Source organism: Ammospiza nelsoni, chromosome 6 (genome assembly GCF_027579445.1).
Source record: "Ammospiza nelsoni isolate bAmmNel1 chromosome 6, bAmmNel1.pri, whole genome shotgun sequence".
NCBI classification, from domain to species: domain Eukaryota; kingdom Metazoa; phylum Chordata; class Aves; order Passeriformes; family Passerellidae; genus Ammospiza; species Ammospiza nelsoni.
In genome coordinates, this window is record NC_080638.1 from 54727286 (window position 1) to 54743100 (window position 15815).

Here is a 15815-nt window from a genome sequence, read left to right on the forward strand (position 1 = left end):
TGCTCACCTGGACAGGTGCAGTCCCTGGCTCCAGCAGGGGCTCTGGGTCAGCAGTGCCAGCACAGGATGGCAGTGCCAGCTCCCAGTAATGGCAGCCTGGGAGCGCTGGCAGCCCCAGCAGGGATTAGTGATGATTCAGGGGATTTCACCACAGCCTGCAGGGAGAAGGGCCAGTTTCTGTGGGCAAACCTCAGGGCCTCAGTGAAACACCAGCTTCCCTGCCTGAAATGGTTTCACCAACCGTGCCCCAAAGCCACTTGGTTTGCACCTCACTGCCTCCAGCCTGTCCCTGGCCAGCTGGCACAGTGCAGCAGGACGAGTCACCTCTGTGCCAAAGACAGTGCCCAACCTTCATCAGCTCCCATGGGCAGAGCTGGCACTAGCTTCGCTGCAGTTTGGATGTGCAGCACATCTGAACTGCAGACAGACAGACAGACACTATTCACACCCCAGCAAACCTGCCCTTGCTGAATGTGCTCACTGCTCTGCTGGACCAGGCATGGGGTTTCAGGTGAGTTAATTCAGTAATTTTCCAGTCACTCTTTCCCATGTAATCCAGGAAAGCTTTGCTGTGCTTGAGTGCTACCATCAAACACCATCACAATAAGGCACTGCTGCTGACACTGCCAAGGTCTTCCAGGTTATTCTCAGTTTCACTCCCTGGTCATCAATAATGGATGTGGAAAAAGCAACCAGACTGCAGCTGTCAGCCAAACCTCACACCCACCTGCACAAAACACAGGGAAAAGCAGAGGTCCTTGCAAAGATCTGGAGCTTGCATGCATATGGTAAATTAAACTTCACTTTTGGTTTTATTCTGAAATTGCATTGAAGAAAGTTCAGGGTTGCCCATTCTTGTGTATTTTTAGCTGAACTTTTCACATTCATTAAAAACTTCAACATTAACATTTTTCTACCCATTTTCCTGGGTGTTGAACATGAGGCATTCTGCCCTTTTAAAAGTTTAGTTCATATATATATATGTATGTGCATATATATATAAATGTTTTCTTAGAGTCTTACTCACTGGCTGAAGGAGAAAAACAAAAATGTTTGGTAGGTCTGGATGCGTCTGAGTTTATTTTTACCCTGTCTGATACTGCAAATTTCCCTGCTAATTGTCAATCCCAGGCTGAGCTCATGCTGCCAGTTTGATCACTAGACTCACACTGTGGGGGTAGCAGGTACTACTTCTCACCTGGCACACTCAGCCTGGCTCTGTGCAGCATTTGAGCAAAAAAAAACCTGCCCAGATGGTGTTCCAAAAGGTGGGGGAAGCCCAGTGGTTCAGGACTGACACCTTGGGCAGCCCTCACCTCTGGCCAGTGGCTCATGGCTGGTGAGGTGCTCAGGGACTGGGAGTCCAGGGCAAGTGTCCCACATGGGCCTTGAACAGCAGCTGGTCAGGGGCTTGTGTGATTTCTGTGTAAGAAAATAAATCTAAAATGTCATAGCCAGGGCAAGAGGGTCAAGCAATGCAAGAGGCCCAGTTGTGCTGTGGGGTGCTCTCCATTGCTGAGCTGGGCTCCCCTCCACTGCAGACAAATAAAGCCCAACAAAACCCTGTGATGGTGGGGAAGTGACCTGCCCCACTGGGGGAGAGCTGGAGAAAATATCACCAGGCTATTTCCAGCTTTGTAACTATGTTTTTTAGGAGGAGGGAAGGCAGACTAGCCAGAGGAATGTGGAGCAGCCAAAGGAGCCTGCTGGCCTGCTGCTTCCCCAGGGGAAAAGCAAAGCAAACAGGAGATGAAAAGCTTGTGATGCCATCTCCATCCTCAGAAGAGTGCCTTGCCTACCACACTACCACATTTTTTGTGTGTGGGTGTGTGGGTGGAGAAAAGAACAAAGATCACGCAAAGTCTTCTGCTCAAGTTATTCCATGTTGCGTAAAAATATGGTAATGCTCATCTGAAGACAGGCTGGAGCCTAAACCCTCCCAGGTGAGTGCTGGAGACATTAGGCAATAACACCTTCCTTTTCCTTCTTGGCCTAGTAATGGATGCTGAGCAAAATGGAAAGCTGGGGGAAAGCATTGCCCTGCCCTAGGCTGTGGTTGGAGCTGAGCAAGAATCCTCTGCAGAGAGCCGGACTGGAGCAGGAGCCTCCTGTGCCCCAGGCAGAGCACTCACCAGGCATCCAGCAGGTAAAACCACCTTGCTCCATCCCTTATTTTTGTGAGAGAGGAAGGTTTGGCCACCTTGTCCTGGGAAGCAGGAGCCACTCTGGAGCAGCTGGAGCTTCTCGGGAAGCAGCCACCCTGTCCCTGGGCTGACCAGAGGCACAAGGGAGCGTGCGGAGAGCCTGAGCCCTGCTCTGAGGGCTGGGAGCCTCCCCCGCCAGGGCTGTGGTGCTGAGCCCACAGCAGGGTCAGACACCATGAATCACTTTCCAGTAGATAGCACGGAAGTGGGATAAGGAGCATTTAAGCTGCCAGTGAGTGTAACATGAGAGGCAAATGGTTTCCCAAAGAGATTCATTTCTTGAGCAAGGGCTCTGGGGTGCCAGCAGGCAGTGCATTGCCTGTGCCACACGTGTCCAGAGGCAAGGCTTGGCACCCCACCAGCCAGGGCTGGGCAGCTGCTCCCTGAGGGAAGCAGAAACAGGAGGAAAATGTAATGACAAATAGAAATTTCTCTTTAGAACATTATAAAAGTGATGCATGTCTCACAGCACCCAAGGGGACAATATGCCAGCCTGGGGGAGCAGGGGCAGTGAAACAGGACAACACAAGGGGCTGCCTTGCAGCAGCAGGATGACAGCAACCATCCCTGCTCCCCTGTCTATAGGGGAGAAAAGCTCAGCTGAAACATCACAGGAAAGCCCAAAGATGGCCCAAAGGGCTCCTGGCCCCTCTCCTCCCCCAGCACTGCTGGGACCAACAGAGCAGTCCCCGTTCCAGGCCTGATGAGGACACTGCCATCACTGTGGGGGTGATGAGAGCAGGAGCCACACGGCTCCTTTCCAAAAGCTACGGGACACAGGTGGTTAACGCAGGCTCCCTGGATAAAGCACAGCACTGACTGATAACCTTCCTCTCCTCTCCTGCCCCATGGCAGCCTGCCAGCACCTGGCACCATTTTCAGTGCCCAGAGCACAAACAAGGCTGCTCCATACAATCCATAATGGGCACCCAGGGTACAAGGGTGAGTAATGCCAAAGACCAAACCAAAGCTTTTAAGGTGAGGCGGCAGGAGCTTTAATCTCTCTCTTGATCAGAGGTTTTTAGAAAGTCCCACCTGGGGTTGGTCACAGTATCCACCTTTTGCCAGGACACATTCTTTCCCTGAAACACTTGCAATTGCTTTGCTTTGTACAGGCTGAAACAAAAGCACGGTCGCATGGCAGCAACACGAGGGAACACAGCAAAGGTAGTGGGTGGGAAAGAAAACCAATTAAAAATAAGTATTTTCTAGCTGGATGCAGGCATTAAAGACTGATTTGCTGCTTTGAGCACAATTGTTTAGCCAGCTACAGGTGCTGTCTCAGACTGCAGGGACTCAGGGGCTGAAAGCAGACAAATGTAACAGCTCTGAGGGGTTAAGAACATAGGCGAAACAAGATGCATAGAGAGAGAAATGTTTTTATTAGTCCAGCTGATATAGCTAGAAAAAAATAGACAAGTTTTCAGGCAACTCCTTTCATTAGGTAATTGCTGTGAGCGCAGTAACGACGCTGTGTTGAGGAGAGGCACCACTAAATGAACACTCTCTGATTACAAGAAGCAGAACCAGCTATTTGCCAAGCGTCTGTGAACAGTGACATGAAGCACAGCATGGGGGATCTAAAGAATATACAGAACCAACTGGTTGTCTCTTGCACCATTTTCTCTTCCCTGCTCTCAGAATCTTCACACAAAAAACTCCTGTGCTGATTAACTCAAATACAGGAACACCCAGTACAGAACAAAACTCTTACATATGATCTCCTCTCCCCCACCCAATTAACTTTGAATACAAAGTTTCACATACAAAGCTGTATTAAAAGAAAAAAAATCTTATCTGAAATGTTCACTCAGCCTTTTCTCACCAAAATTAAATTAGCTTACCCCAGCTGGAATCATCTTTTCAGCTAAATGACAGCCTGCAATCACAGCCTTAGAAATATCACAGCCTTTACAAAAGAAAGCTTCAGTTATCTACACAAACCTATATAAAGCTGCACGCCAAGGAGCTCTGCATCAACCCCTCATCACGCTCCCTCCATCAAAGCTGTGTTTTAGCAGTGGGTAGAGCTGCTGAGCAGGTGCATCTGCATGAGCTGCAAAGGCTGCTCTTCCCAAGGGTCTGATGCTCCCAGTTAGCAATACTTGTGGGAAATGCCGCTCCTGTATGTTAATAATGTGATGCTTCCACACAGCAAGCACACATGTACGGCCATTCTGGAGAACAGACCTACTTGATGCAATCTTGAGCTCATATCCAGACAACTACCTGAGCTTGCAAGCCAGGCCCAGTTTGGGAAAAACTATTTAGCATGTTTTAATTGACTGTACTGCTCAGTTTTAGGTTCATGGGGCAACTGGTGCAGGGGCCAACAAGAGTCAGCTGACTAAAGCTCATTAGCTGGTATTTTCCTGTAAGTGGCAGCTTACAGCCCCTATCTCTGTCATGGCTGAGCTGAAATCACTTGAGAACCACGGGCTGAATTAATCTAGGCTTCACCTCACCCCTTAAAGTGTTGTTGTTTACACTAGCTGTGTTGAAGACAAGCTCCTCCCCACAAGCAGCTCAGGGTCACTAATACCATGGGCTGGAGTCTGACCTCAGAGCCTTGCCCTGCAGCCCCGAGGGCCCATCTGAGACAGCAGCAGCCCTCTGTCCCCAGCCCTGCCTCCCCTCCCTCACAGGAACCAGCCTGGCTTGCAGTACTCAGGATAATGAGAGTTTACAGTTGGCATGAGCAGATGCACAAGTCAAAGCCTTGGAGGTAGGGCATGTTTGCAGTGACTCATGTTTAACATTAGTTCTCAAATTTACAGCAACTACAATCAAGTTAAGAGGTTCAACTTCTGAAACTGCTTTAACAACATTTCAACTCAGCTGGTCTGCAGCAGCACACCTAGGAAGATGTGCTTGCACACAAAACCAGACCACCTAGCATAACTATGAAAACCAAGTCACTTAAATCTCAAAGACATTCAGTTAACATATCTAAGACATCTCAGGCCAAACAATAGTTTATTTCATTTGATTTTCAGCAACATCTCAACCATCAAAAAAATAAACTCTAACACAGATGGATGGAAGACTTCTCTACAGTGTAACTAAGTGGGCTCTGACCCCAAGGATTTGAATTGGAGTGACATTTTATTATTCATCCAATAAGTTAGGAAGCATGAGAATAAAGTGCTTTATTTCTGAGCTGGCATGAGGTCATCAATGGACTGGCCTTTTTCAAGGCGTTTCTCCATTTCAATGAGGAGCTTCACTCCATCCACCACCATCTGCACCAGCTCCACCTCAGAGAAGCCGAGACGATCAGCATTGGAGACATCAAACACTCCTCCAACAGCAGCTGTGTCCACACCACCTGCAGGCAGCAAGAGATACAGTTACAACATTGACCTCAGCCACAGCAGGTGAGTCTGCCTTTCCTCCCTCACCAGCTTGAGGCAGGGACACAGCAGGACCATTCTCCACAAGCTGCCACTGGTGCCTCATCCTACATGCAGGAAGATAAAGCCCTGTGTGACTGCCAACATGAACCACAGAACGTGCAATTAGGCAAGCTCTTTATTCTTCTGACCCATGAACAATCTAACCTGAGGTCACAAGAACCCACTGGAGCCATCTCCTAGCCATAGTTAAACCAGGATTCCCACCCTTGCTCATGAACAGGAACAGCTGTCCCCAGGTCCACCTAATCTGGTGCTCAAAATGACACACAGGACATTAACAAGACAGCCAGACAAAGGACATACTAAGTAGAGAGCTGGCATCCTCAACTCCTCCACTGTACAATTTGGAAACTTTTTTCTCTCCACGTGCTTTACATGGGTTTCCCTTGGGTGATGTGACAGGCACTGACAGTGTGAACCAAGAGATGGTTCTGGCCATAACCAGGCATTTGCTGCTGTCCTAGGGCAGGCTGACTCAGCCCATCAGTGTTATTATCAACTCTCACCTGTGCCTCGTTTCTGCAGCCTAAGTTTCTTGAGGACTTCTCCAAATTTCTCATGTTTCCCAAGGTGTGGGAGCTTGATGTGCACACCAGCACGGAGCCCTGTTCCAAGGTTGGATGGGCAGGTCAGGATGTAGCCCAAGTGTGGATTCCACATGAACTCATAGTTTTTGGCCTTGAAGAGACTTTCTATCTATAAATAGAAGGAATGAATGTTTAGAGATTGTTCTCTACCTTAAGATTGTAGAACATCCATTAGTGTTCACTTGCAGCTTCAGTCACTCAGCAACAGCCACAACACTCAGAACAGCTATTTCAGCCATATAAGCCTCCTCCCTATGGAAAAAATGGCCACCAACAAGGGGCTTTTCAGGCCTTCATCTTGCTCCTAGCAGTGAGACTGGCTAAATTTAAAAACTACACTCCTTATGTCACTATTTATACATGTCATGATTTATACATACATGATTTAATACATGTCAAGCTGGCACATCTCTTAGGATCAGGACAGGGGCTGGTAAAGCTCAAGCTTCTATCAAGACTAGAAATAGAGAACTTGAGCCCAGCTTTGCCCATGCACATTCAAGCAATCTCTCCTCCTCCCCAAGGTGTCTCAAAGCTTTAGAGAACTATGTAGAATTTCTTTAAAATACAGTTGAGACATTTGGATAAGGGTGCCACCACATCAAGCAAACATCCTAGATTACACAGCTACAAAGCTTTTTGCCAAAACACCTCTTTTGGAGCCCTCATAGCTCTGCATCTCATCAGGGTGTTCTCAGAGATCCAGGCTGTGAAACACAACCATGGAGGACTCCAGAGGGGGCCTGAAAGCTGCATTCTCATCTCTAACCAGAGAGCCATGTGCCATTTGAACCCACAGCCCAGACAACGGTGATTTACCTTTGTTAGTCCAGTACAGAAGCGGCTGAATACTTCCTTCATGTTGCCACCTTTCTGCATGGAAATAACTCTAAGGTGATCCTCCTCATTGATCCAAACAAGGAAAGTCTTGTTATCATTGTGCCTAGGAGACAAAGCAATCAGTTTGCTGTCTTGCCCACCTCACATTTTGAAGATGATCCCAAATTGCTCATCACTGCAGTTTTTAGTTCAAGATACTCACTTAGCTGCTTCAACAAGATTGATCTTCCTTCTTTTGCCCACACAGGACCTGAGTTAAGCTGGTAGTTGTTACCCTGCTCTTTTCAAGAGGTAATTTGAATTGGCCTTTACAGAGTAATAACATGGCATTACCTAGTCTTACAGTATCAAACCTAAAACTCCCTCATCCCCCTAGCTCACTGTGGCTCCAGTTTACAAATTAAGGTATTTCTGCTCAGCAATTTGCAGAAAGGTGATCAATAGACTTTGAGGGAGTCCTGTACAATAATGTTCATAATGACATCATGTGTAACAAGCCTTTTTTAGCAGTATTTTGTCAGATTATGTCAAACTGCACTTTGTACCTTACTTTCACTATGAATTTTAGATCAGGGCTCTTCAGAGATGCTATATAAAAATCCTCTGAACAATGGGCTCCTCCTGCCCCAGCTTGCAGCTGACAGCAAGTAGTATCATCCTTGTTTATCTTGCTAGTAATTTCTAAACTTGATTAGGATCAAAAATTAGCTAGTACCCGAGGAAAGTTATTTATGCAGACAACACTAAGCTATTACACACTTCAAGTCTGTAGATTAGTCATGCTCAGATGACAGCACTATCTGGTGCTGGCAATCTGCAGGTAGATGATGCAATCTTAAAGGTGACCTACACAAACAAAGTGTGCTTCCTCTGGGTTGTACTGAAACAGCTGCAGTAATAAGATTGGAGCATTCCTGTTGATAAAAACCTAGCCCTTAGCTTACAAGGGAGCAAGTTAATTATGCTGCAGAAGCTCCTGAGATGCAGTTTTATGTAGGTGACCTACATTTAAAACAAGCAGAATCCTTCTATTCCACACCTCTGCATCAGACCATTCCTGTCATGGAGTCTCTGGGGACAGGGGGAGAGCTCATCACTAGCACAGATAAAGCCATACCAGCCCAGCACCAGTGAGCTTCTGCAAGCAGAAATGAAGAGACTACAGGGGAGTAACCATGCATCCAGGATCACCCCTGAGCTAAGACAATGCTATGGTTTGTACCACAAGTTACTCTCAACTCTTGTGGGAAAAGCCGACTGTAGTGGCACATCTGTTCCTTCACAAGTGATCCACTTCCACAGGCTGATTCAGTTTTTGCATGGTAGCTCACTAACCCATGCAGGCCCTGGTTCTGGGCTAGCCAAGCTGGCTGTTCTTACCAGCATAAGAACACTTGTCCAAATTTTGCTGGTTAACTGCAAGTTCTCTGTAGAAGTTTCTCATCAAATACAGTAATATAAGGTGAGAAGTTACTACTTTGCCCAATAGTACAAGTCACCACTGAAGCAGCAAGATTTTAACTTCTATGACTGCTTCCTCACAGACATACTCACCAGATACCCCTGGCATCAGGCCAGTCTCGTGCCATCCCAGATGCCAAGAGAAGAGGAGAAACTGGCTTGTCAAACAAGAAGTGGTCATCAATCAGCTGCTGCTGCTCTGCATCAGTCATGTTCCTCAGAGCATAGTACTTCCCCTTGAGATCACCGTCCAGACTACCCAGAGCTGAAAGAGAGACTCTTTTAGAATGGGACTAAAGGTTCTACACTTTCCCAGCACGTTGGAGACCACACACAAAGTATGGCAATGTTTGATTTGCTGGGTCTGGTTCCTCCCTTGCTTTCATCTCCAATAGCAATGCCCTTGTGGCACAACCTGAGGCAATATCAGATGATTTGTCTGCACCTTCCAGGCTTGTACAAGTAGCCTTTGTTCCCTTACATGCAGTATAGAATCATTACTGCTGGCTGAACTCTACAAACGGAGACTGCTTTTTCTTACAAGGAGAGCCAAGGTTATGACTATAACAAGCAGTATTATTCTAGTCGAGGACTGTTACCCTGCCCTTGAGAGGTTTTGAAACAACTACACTCTCAGCCTCCAGAACTGCACCTTGAGCACTGGGAGGCAATAGGAAAAAAAAAACAACAGCTGAAGAGCTTCAATGAAAACCAGTGCTTATTCTAGTCAGCTGCAGATTTGGAACAAGACTACATCTCTAAGCAAGCTGAACATTAATGAAAGTCAATTAAATGCAGCCACAAAACACTGCACCCCATGACTCAAGCCCTGTAGTTGCTACATACCTGTTACATTTCAGGTTTGAGCCCTGATGAACCAACCTCTTTCCCCACACACACAGACAGAAGCTTTTGAGATCAGCACAGGTCAACTTTAATGCAGTCCAACTTCCCTCTGCCATGTGCTCTCGCTCTCAGCTACAAGCTGCAATGCTGAGGCAGCTCTAAAGCAATGAGCCTTTTCTAGGGAAAGCTCCAAGCTCAGACTAAATCTCCAGGGAGGTGCCTTTGGCCAAGTGCCTCCATTTCAAACTGCAAAGAGCACTTCTTGCACAAAGGACAGGACAGCGTCCCTGGTGCACCCAGCTCTCACCTTACCTTCAACAGAGAGCTTCTCGATGGCGCGCCGCTCTCCTCGACTGCAGTGCGGGGGAAGGCAGAAGCCACGGATGCTCCTGCCAGTTCTGACACGGGAACTCAGCACGTAATTGGGATCCAGGTCATCCCCTCCCTGCAAGGGGAGCAAACCAGCAAGCACAACCCTGTCACCAAGATACCTAAACACACGTAGCCACCGTGCATTTAAGAATGCACTTTACACCTGAGGCAGCGACTCCCTGGCCTGTGAGCCAGTGCCTCACTTCAGGGCGATTCTCTTCAGCATCACATCAAGCACCTGTGTAACACAACTCCTGCTCTGAGGTTAAGGCTACAGATACTATGTAGTCCTAGAAGACAGGGATATGACCAGAACATCAGTTCCATGTCTGTTTCAGACTGTGGTCTGGACTTCTGTTATCCCTTACAGATTTGCAATCTAGAGACAGCAACATGAGGCAAAAACCTTCTTTAGGTATGAGAATTATTCTTTCTTTACTGTTCTCCCAAGTCTCTTTATTTTCAATATGATTTATGGCTAGCGAATCAATATGGAGTTACAAACTCCCAGAGTTTCGCTAACAGCAACCTTTAAAATCTGTAAAATTATTAAAAATCCTTACTCCTAGCTGTAAAAATATTTATTCAATGGCATGACACCATCAGCTGGTAATTAAGATCCAAGATCAGACAGAAGAAAGTGTTTGAATTTTATGATAGTCCTTGATTTCTAGGGCAGTATTTAGGTTGACTGTTAGAGCCCACAGCTCACAGAAACACACACTGAAGGTGTTTGGCACAACTCACACTGCAGCAGCACCTGAGAAAAGCTCCTGCTGCACACAAGCTGCCCAGCCACTGACATCCCACAGCAGCAAGCTCTTCAGGCTGCTTGCACCAGACTCACAGCCCAAGTGCCCCTGCTCAGTGGAAGCAAGGGGACAGAGCCTGAGCAACCAGCTTAGGCAGCTGCCAACACCTTCACAGTCCTCAGACCAATAATCTGTAATTGATCAAAACTTTATACCTGCAGGTTATCAGCATTCAGGTCAGTCTTGTGCTGATCACTTGGTTTGTAGCCACCATGCCTGTCTTCAATAACTGGATCAAAGAGCTCCTTGAACACTTCATAGCATTCTTCATCACCAGCCACACATCCTACTGTCATTATGAAGGGATGGCCTGGAGTGGTAATAAAGTCAGAAGAGCTAAGTTTGAGTGACATTTGGCTGTAGTCCAGTGCAGCACTAACCAGGCAAGTTCTTTAGTGGCAAGTCTAGTCACTTAGAAGTTCATTCTTACATAGAAACATTTGGAGAGACCCTACATTTTACACTTCATCCAGTTTGTCAAATGCAGTGCTATGGAAACCCATAGCTATTGTCATTAAACCAGGCTCATTTGTCAAGCTTGGTTTAGGACAAATTTGCACAGCACATCTAATTTGACTAGCTAATTTAGATCACTGCATAGAACTTCATGGCTAAACAATCATGCTTTGCTGCAAGCAAGCATGCTTTGCTTTTTGCTCCTTCTGCTACAGAGCTACATTTCTGTAGTCTGCTCATAAATGCCACCTCCACAAAATTAGTTTTAAGTCACCATATTCAAAAGCACCAGTTACTTCAGCTGGTTCACACGGAATAGTCTCAATGCATTTTACCAGGATTATCAACCCCAGTCTGAATGACATCATCCAGGGTGAAGCCACTGGGTGTGACTCTGTCTCTCAGTTTCTCGTATAATTCCAGGGTTAGAACTTTGGCCATGTGGTTGTTGTGGCTGCTCAGGTCCGGATACTCCTCATCAGGAGGCAGTCTCTGATTATTTAGTTGGGCCATTTTGATATTGCTAGAGTAAAAATAAATACTGTAATGTTAACATGTAAACACATCTGCTCCCCCTTTTTCATAGAAGTGCTAGAAAACATAATGTAACCAGTTTGGAATAGGAAGAGACCAAGACTGCCAGGTAATCTTTTTTTCCCCCCCCTCCTCAGATGAGTTATAATTAGAACGCATTTGGTTTGACTTTTTTTTTTTTCTCTCCAGATTGAAAGTATTTAGCAGAGCAGTTACATAATTGAAGTGTCTGGGAATTGGTGTGTCAGATCACAGCATGAAACAGTGCTTGATGGAAACATGGCCTCCCAACAGAGCCATGCCTTTAGAGCAGTCTCTCAATGCTTTAGATTTGTCCCTCAGTAGCTTGAGAACTTTGGGTTCTCAAGCATTGTCAAGAAGCACTTCCAGTCAGGAGGGAGAACAGATCATTATGCAGACCTAACGATCCCATTACCTGGGTTGTCAACCCCAGTCTGGATACAATCATCCAGGGTAAATCCACTGGGAGTCTGTTTATCCCTCAATTTCTGGTACAGGTCCGGGGTCAGCACCTTAGCCATGTGATTGTTGTGAGCTTTCAGGTCAGGGTACTCATCCTCAGGCTTGTACTTCATCTTCAGGAGGTTGTGGCTGTTTGAGAAGGGCATGGCTGACCCTACCGCAGTCACTAGGGGAGAAAGACGGGAAGCCTTTCACTGGGGGTTTGGCAGCCTCCGGACCGCCCGGGGGAACGCCAGGCACCCAAAAGGTCACCTTGGCTCACGTTCCACCCGCGCCCTTCACACTTTTGCGGCTACACCACCTTCCACAGGCACCGAGGAGGAGCAAAGAAAGAAAGTTCTTCACCTCCAGCAGCCTTGCCCCGTGCCCACCATCCCGGCCGCGGGGGCACAGGTTCTCCCGGCTCCGGGGCGCCGCCCGACTGAGGGGACGCGCCCAAGGTCGCAAGGAGCAGCCGTAGCACATCGGGCGGACCCCGCGGGGCCCCGGGGCTCGGCCGGGCCGCCCCAGCCGGGGGTGCTCGGCCCCGCCGGGACCCCGGGCCGGCCGGCAGGTGAGCGGGGCGGCACCGCCGCACCCTCGGTGCGCGGCCGCGCCTCCTCTCGCCGCTGAAGGGCGAGGGGAGCCGGAGGAGCGACGGCGCCCTCCGCGTCCGCGGACAGGCGGCTGCTCCCCGACCGGGGAGGGGAGGGCAGCATCCAACAAGCCCTTACACAACAGACGGCTCCCTCAGGGGACCTGGACGGGGCGAGCGTATGTAACTACCCTGCTAAATACCGGGTTAATCTGGTTTTAGAGCCCAACCAGCCCGGCGAGCACCTGCGCCGCTCCCCGCGCCCCCCGCCCCGGCTGCGCCCCTGCCCCGCGCCGCCCCTCGCGCTCCTCCTCAGCCGGACCGGCTCCACCCCACACAGCGGGGGAGGGAAAAAAAAAAAAAAAAAAAAAAAGAAAACAGGGGGAAAAAAAAGGAAAAAATAAAATCCTTTGTTTAAAGGCTGCAGAATGGCTCGGCTGCCCCGGGACTTACCGCGGGCTTCGCAGCTACAGCAAGAACCTCCGCGGGGCTCCGCGTACTACACCGCCCAAGTCCGAGTGAAGCTCCAGCAGCCCCGCCGCGCGTCTTTTATATAGAGTACCAGCCCGCAGCCCCATTGGCCGTTATTTATAGCCCATTCATTCCATTGGGCCGCGCAGCCGCGGGCGGGGCGGGTGCTGCGCCGCTGGCCGGGCCCGCGCTCGCCGCCATTTTGCTCGGCGTCGGGGAGGTTGGCGGTGGGTGGCCGGACCCTGCGGGCCGCTCCCGCGGCGCTGAGGCGGCCCCGGCGCTGGCCCGTTACCAGCGGCGTGAGGACGGGAAGCCATCTCGTGTGCCACCGGCCGGGGCGTGCCATCGCACACCAACTTGGCTGGTTGGAGGCTTCACACCTTTGCCAACACCTTGGTCGGCAGTTCAAACGCGGCTCTGATAATGCATCACCCCAAAGGAAGGGTTATGCGGTGTGCGGACTGGCCGTGCTGTGAGCCGGGTGGGTGCCCCGAGCTGGCAGAAAGCGCTGAGGCGGCTGCGGATGTGGCGCCCAGCCCCCGGCAGCCCGGCTCTGCAGAGGGAGGACCTGCACCTCGCCTCCAGCACCTGCGAAACCGTGGGCTCGTTTTACAGCTTCATTCGAAAGGAAGTAGGGTGATGGTGTAAATCGCAGTGAATCCTCTGCTCTTGTCATGTGCCAAAAAAACAAAAAAATTCTTCAGCTTTGATTGGAGAGAGGGTGATTTCCTGCTAAAGACAGGCACAGGAACTGTGGGATCTGACCCATCTAAAGCTCACCTGAAATTCGCGAAAATAGTGACTTCCACTGGTCTTTGTAGGAATGAGCAGGTTTGTCCCAAAGCAAAGATGCAGCTAAGAATCCTGCTGTTTGCAGAAATTGCAATATGTTAACAATGTGAATGAGTATCTTGATTTGACTTTCACCTTTACATAATAGTATCTTTATCTTTCTCTGACGTGTTTCTCACAGCAGAACTCATGTTTATCCTCCTGTCCAAACAGAGTGTATTTATCCATGAGAGTGCAGATCTGAGTTCCAGAGTTGCTTTCCTTGACATGAGCTGTGAATGTCAGGAGACATCACCTGAAACTTTCCCCATCACAATCCTTTCAGCACCATGACCAGTACCCTCACCCTAACAACAAGAAGCATGAGCACTTTACTGTTAGGACTTAAAAATAATAATATACATATAGAGGGAATCATTGCAAAATAAAAAGCCTAGACTGCTTCAAATAAAAATGTGCTGTGTTTGGCTGCCATCCAGATTTCCGAGTTATTCCAGGTCTGGTAGACTGAGATGCTGAGTATACAGATCTCCAGGAGAAGCCAAGGGCTCAGCATCTGTGCAAGTCCGGTCTCGGCTTCCGGATCAAAGAACAAATCCTCTCTCTTGGTCTCCTCTGCACTTTTAACCTCACAAAGTCTTCCCCTACACACTAATAGTTTCACACAATGCTCATGTTTCAGAATAGTGTAAATTGCAAATAATGCATGGCTAGACAAGTAGTAAGTCAGAAATATACTAAAAACATTTTCTTACATTATGGCATATTTTCGTGGTGGTGTTCTCCACAAAAAGAAAAAAAAAAGCCAGTATGGGTAGGTTCTGAAGGCTCCTTTTATCTTATTCCATAATCTATTGCCACACAAACAAAGAAGCAATCAACTGTTCTGTAGTTTAATTGTTCAGGAGATTTGTGGAGTCAAGGTCACCTCAAGATCCAAAACCCAAGGATCCATTTCATTGCATATGCTCTTTTTCTCCCAGTCTTGCAGAATAGGGAATACCAGTCATGGTGAGCAGGTAGAAGTCTCAGTGTGCCAAACATTACAGCACTTCCAACACACACACCTCTTCTTCACAGAACTTGAGTGACATGGAAAGAGTCAGGAACATAAAATCACTAAAATATATCCAATTTACACGTTTGACAAACAGTGCTCCCTGTACTCCCCTTTTCTCACGACTGTTTGACAAATTTCTTGCACGCAGTAAGTCAGAAGTGGCTGGGTTTTACTCAGACAGCATTTAAAGATTTGCTGAAAGCTGTGTGTAAATTGGATCCTATCTTTGTCACAGCATTCCGTGCCAGCTTCCCTAGTGACTTAATTACAGATGCTGTGCCCTGTGTCAACAGCCTCTGATCACCTGCTTTATCTGCCTCATCTGCTGGGAAACACTGGCATGGATAAGCCTGTATGGCCTGTTAGACTGTGATAAGGGCACCAATACTCACTTTCCATGCTGGGATGGTATCTTAGTGAATACTGATTTATATGTTACATTTCCAGTTGGAAAGGTGGGCTGATTACTCCAGAGATCTTTGCACTGAGCTTTAACAATGAAGAATTAAGGGAAGTTAATCAAGGGCCACGCAGCTAACTTCCTAAGAGGCTTAATTATAAATGTTGTGTGGTGTGCAAGTGCAAGAGGAGATGGGTGTTAGCCAGTGAATGTGTCTTCTGAAATTACTTTTGTGAACATAATATGAACCTAGAGAATTAGGGGATAAACATCATCTTGGAAACACAGAACAATATTCCAAATTAGGAGACAAGAGAAAGTGGTTTGCTGTGAACAACTGAATTGTTTCCAATTCCTAATCTACAACTAAACACCACTTGAAAATTAAACATAACACTCATGTACCAATAGATTAAAGAAATTGGCCATAGCTCCATCTGCTTAACTTGTCAAATGAAACTTCTCTTCCCATTTATCACTTAAAATGTATTTTCTTAGTTATTATCC

The 15815-nt window shown here is 47.8% G+C and overlaps 1 protein-coding gene across 2 annotated transcripts; it reads right to left on the reverse strand.

The window, feature by feature from the left end:
* Positions 1-5163: 5163 nt before the first annotated feature.
* Positions 5164-13124, reverse strand: CKB (creatine kinase B). 2 transcript variants are annotated; one of them, XM_059473743.1, is made up of 8 exons: positions 13039-13124; positions 11965-12177; positions 10694-10848; positions 9667-9799; positions 8602-8773; positions 7027-7150; positions 6127-6316; positions 5164-5532 (listed from the first exon to the last, which is right to left on the reverse strand). In XM_059473743.1, exons 2-8 carry the CDS (start codon positions 12155-12157, stop codon positions 5354-5356), a joined length of 1146 nt encoding a protein of 381 aa, XP_059329726.1. In that variant the 5' UTR covers positions 12158-12177; positions 13039-13124; the 3' UTR covers positions 5164-5353. The 2 variants fall into 2 exon arrangements, with proteins under 2 accessions (XP_059329726.1, XP_059329727.1); XM_059473744.1 differs by lacking the exon at positions 11965-12177 and adding an exon at positions 11330-11517 and having other exon boundaries at positions 13039-13103.
* Between the last annotated feature and the right edge of the window lie 2691 nt (positions 13125-15815).

Excerpts from the sequence above, each read along its gene's own strand:
- CKB (XM_059473743.1), bottom strand. The coding sequence starts at position 12,157 with ATGCCCTTCTCAAACAGCCACAACCTCCTGAAGATGAAGTACAAGCCT. Across the intron at positions 9,800-10,693 it reads TGAATGCTGATAACCTGCAG|GGAGGGGATGACCTGGATCC; the intron begins GTATAAAGTTTT and ends CTCCCCTTGCAG. Across the intron at positions 5,533-6,126 it reads GCTGCAGAAACGAGGCACAG|GTGGTGTGGACACAGCTGCT; the intron begins GTGAGAGTTGAT and ends TGCTGCCTGCAG.